At 30.7% G+C, this 2740-nt stretch overlaps 1 protein-coding gene across 1 annotated transcript; it reads right to left on the reverse strand.

The window, feature by feature from the left end:
* Nucleotides 1-667: 667 nt before the first annotated feature.
* LOC101506707 (uncharacterized) lies at nucleotides 668-1796 on the reverse strand. The gene has a single exon (XM_004512804.4). It carries the CDS (start codon nucleotides 1672-1674, stop codon nucleotides 991-993), a length of 684 nt encoding a protein of 227 aa, XP_004512861.1. The 5' UTR covers nucleotides 1675-1796; the 3' UTR covers nucleotides 668-990.
* Between the last annotated feature and the right edge of the window lie 944 nt (nucleotides 1797-2740).

The raw sequence follows: 2740 nt of genomic DNA on the forward strand, positions 1-2740 counted from the left end.
TACAAAATAAAAAAAAAAACTAAAGAAAAGTTGAAGGCACTCAAAGATTTGAAACCTAAATTGAAACTTTAAACCCATAATTTATTCCCACTACTATCTTCATTTTTATAGAAAATCACCGTAATTTATTGTAACTACTTTAGAATTTAATAGGTGATCTTGATAGGTTCATGTCTATTTTGAATATAAACGAAGAAACACATTAAATTGTTTTAATAACTTGTTCGAAGCGTGAAACATCAATCTGGTTTTTCTTTTACCAAGACTTTTCGAGAATAATATAGTATACCTTAAAATTTTAAAGCATTTCCTTTAGTAAATAGTTAGAATTAGACGGTAGTATAAAGTTATTTACTTTACATTTTAAAAGTAATAGTTTTAAACTCAACTTTTTTTTTACAGCTTACAAAAAATCCAATCTAATATTCTTTTTAAATAATTTATTAATATAAATTAGTTATTAATTTTTAGTTAAAATTATAACTTTATTATTTTCAAAAAATCAAATAATTCATAATTATATATATATATATATATTTAAAATTCTGATTTTAAATTTAAAATAAAATATCCAATATAATAAAATAGACGTTTATCTAAAACTTATTAATTAAATATTCATATTAAATAATAATAAAAACTAAATACATATTAATTAAAAAATCTATAATAAAAATAAAAACTAAATATATATTTTGTTTAAAAATACATAATCCGCAACAAGAAAAAAGAAAAGAGTAAAGGAGGAAAGACCTTGTCAAGATAAACTAGATTTCACATTAACATTTTTAGGAAAAAAAACTATCGAACAAGTCAGGGTAAGGACGTATTCAACAAATTTCATAATTCTAAAATTTTAACATCTACCCTCCCTCCTACGTCATCTTCATATGTGCTGCCTAAAACCACCACAGATTTACATACACACATACATAGTTAACCAAAACATTCCGACAAGACCGTTACAAAATATCGCCGTGCCGGAAAATCCTACATAGCCTGTAACGACTCCGACCGCCACAACATATCATCAGGTTCAGCATAATCAAACAACCCATCAATCGTTACATAACCTCCTTCGTTATCGTTTCCATCATACCCCACAAACCCGAACGCTTCATTGTTTCGGATCTCTTCTTCAAACCAAAAGAACCCGCTCAAATCAATCCCATCCGGGCCAACCCGACCCCACTCTTCTTTTTCAGCCTTCTCAAACTCTTCGTTGGTTACCACCGTCGGTGGTAAACCAAGTTCATCATCCGACGCTTCCAATAGGTACCCCAGGTTCGGGTTAAACTCACCTGACTCGGGTACATGGTTCGGGTCCGAACCTAAACCCGAAGCAAGTATTTCATCTTCGAAGCTTTTTATGACAGAATCGAGACCTTGTACGGTGGTGCTGGTTTCCCGCTCCGTTACATTATCTGTTTCGTCTAGAATATTAAGAATCTCATCATTCATCTCGTTAACCCCGGACGAGTCGGGTTGATGTGGAACGAGTTTTGAATCGTTCGAATCAACAAATGACTCGCTCGAGTTAACACGTGTTAGATGAAACTCGGACGAGTTATCATCGGAACCGGAGTCGACTCGGATGACTCGCTTTGACTCGGGCGAGTCGACCTCCGAGTCCTCTCTGACTCGCTTCCTTGTATCATTTTTGCATTCCTCCATATTTTTTTAAACAAAAAAAAACAGCACAGAGGGTGTTGTATTGGGTTTTTGTTATCGTTGGTTTGGGTGAGAGTGGTGTAATTAGAGTGTAGAGAGAGAAAATGAAATAGTTTTGATGGAGGGATAAAGAAATGATGGAGATATATATAAGGGTGGAAAAAGGAGCTAGGTTAGATATAGGGTTACGTTAGTTTAATTATTAATTCATTAACAACGGCAGAAAGAGACAGGCGCGTGCGTATAGCAGAAAATATCGCATCCTATATCTGCAACACTGCATACTTTTGTTTTTTTTTAATCAATAAACAAATTCGTCAATTATAATCGTCGTTGATTAATATATATACTATTTTATTATTATATTGACAATAATTAAGGCAAATAATTTTATAAAATAACTTTTTTTAGTTTTTTAATATTTTAAAAAAACTTTAAATAATATTTATTATAAAATTTTCAATTATTATATATTTTAACATATATATATTTATTGAAAAATGGAAGAATAATAATAAATGATATGATTGAACAGAACTCTTTTAAATTATAAAAAAAGTTATTGACAAAATCTCAAATATTTTTTAAAAAGTAAAAATAAATTATTTCTACAAAATTATGCATTTAATTTTATAAATATTAAAAATGATTTTTTTACTACAGATATTTTTCTTTCTTAACAAGTGACGTGGTTAGGATCACTCTAAATTATAAACATGTAAATATCCAAAAGAAAAAGTTCGATTTAGGATGCTGTTAGTTTTGTCTGTGGGATCCACTAGTCATTATTGCCGGGCAACGAGGGAAGATTTTTTGGATGTTGATTTTTAGGAATTTAATTAACTAAATTTGAATGTGGTTTGAAGTCCGTGTGTGGGTCCTACCGACGTTGCAGGAATCATGTGGTTTGTTTTGTGAAAAAAAATAATACTTTTGTTATGGTTGTTCTTAGTTTTGGGGTTTGAAATTTTGGAGTGGTCACTAGTCTTGTACTGTCCCACCGATGGAGGAGCGCTGTTGTTGGATTCGTTGTTTTGCTTTCTTGTCTTTTTTTTCTAAATTTTTTATT

This window comes from Cicer arietinum, chromosome 6, assembly GCF_000331145.2.
Source record: "Cicer arietinum cultivar CDC Frontier isolate Library 1 chromosome 6, Cicar.CDCFrontier_v2.0, whole genome shotgun sequence".
Taxonomy (NCBI): domain Eukaryota; kingdom Viridiplantae; phylum Streptophyta; class Magnoliopsida; order Fabales; family Fabaceae; genus Cicer; species Cicer arietinum.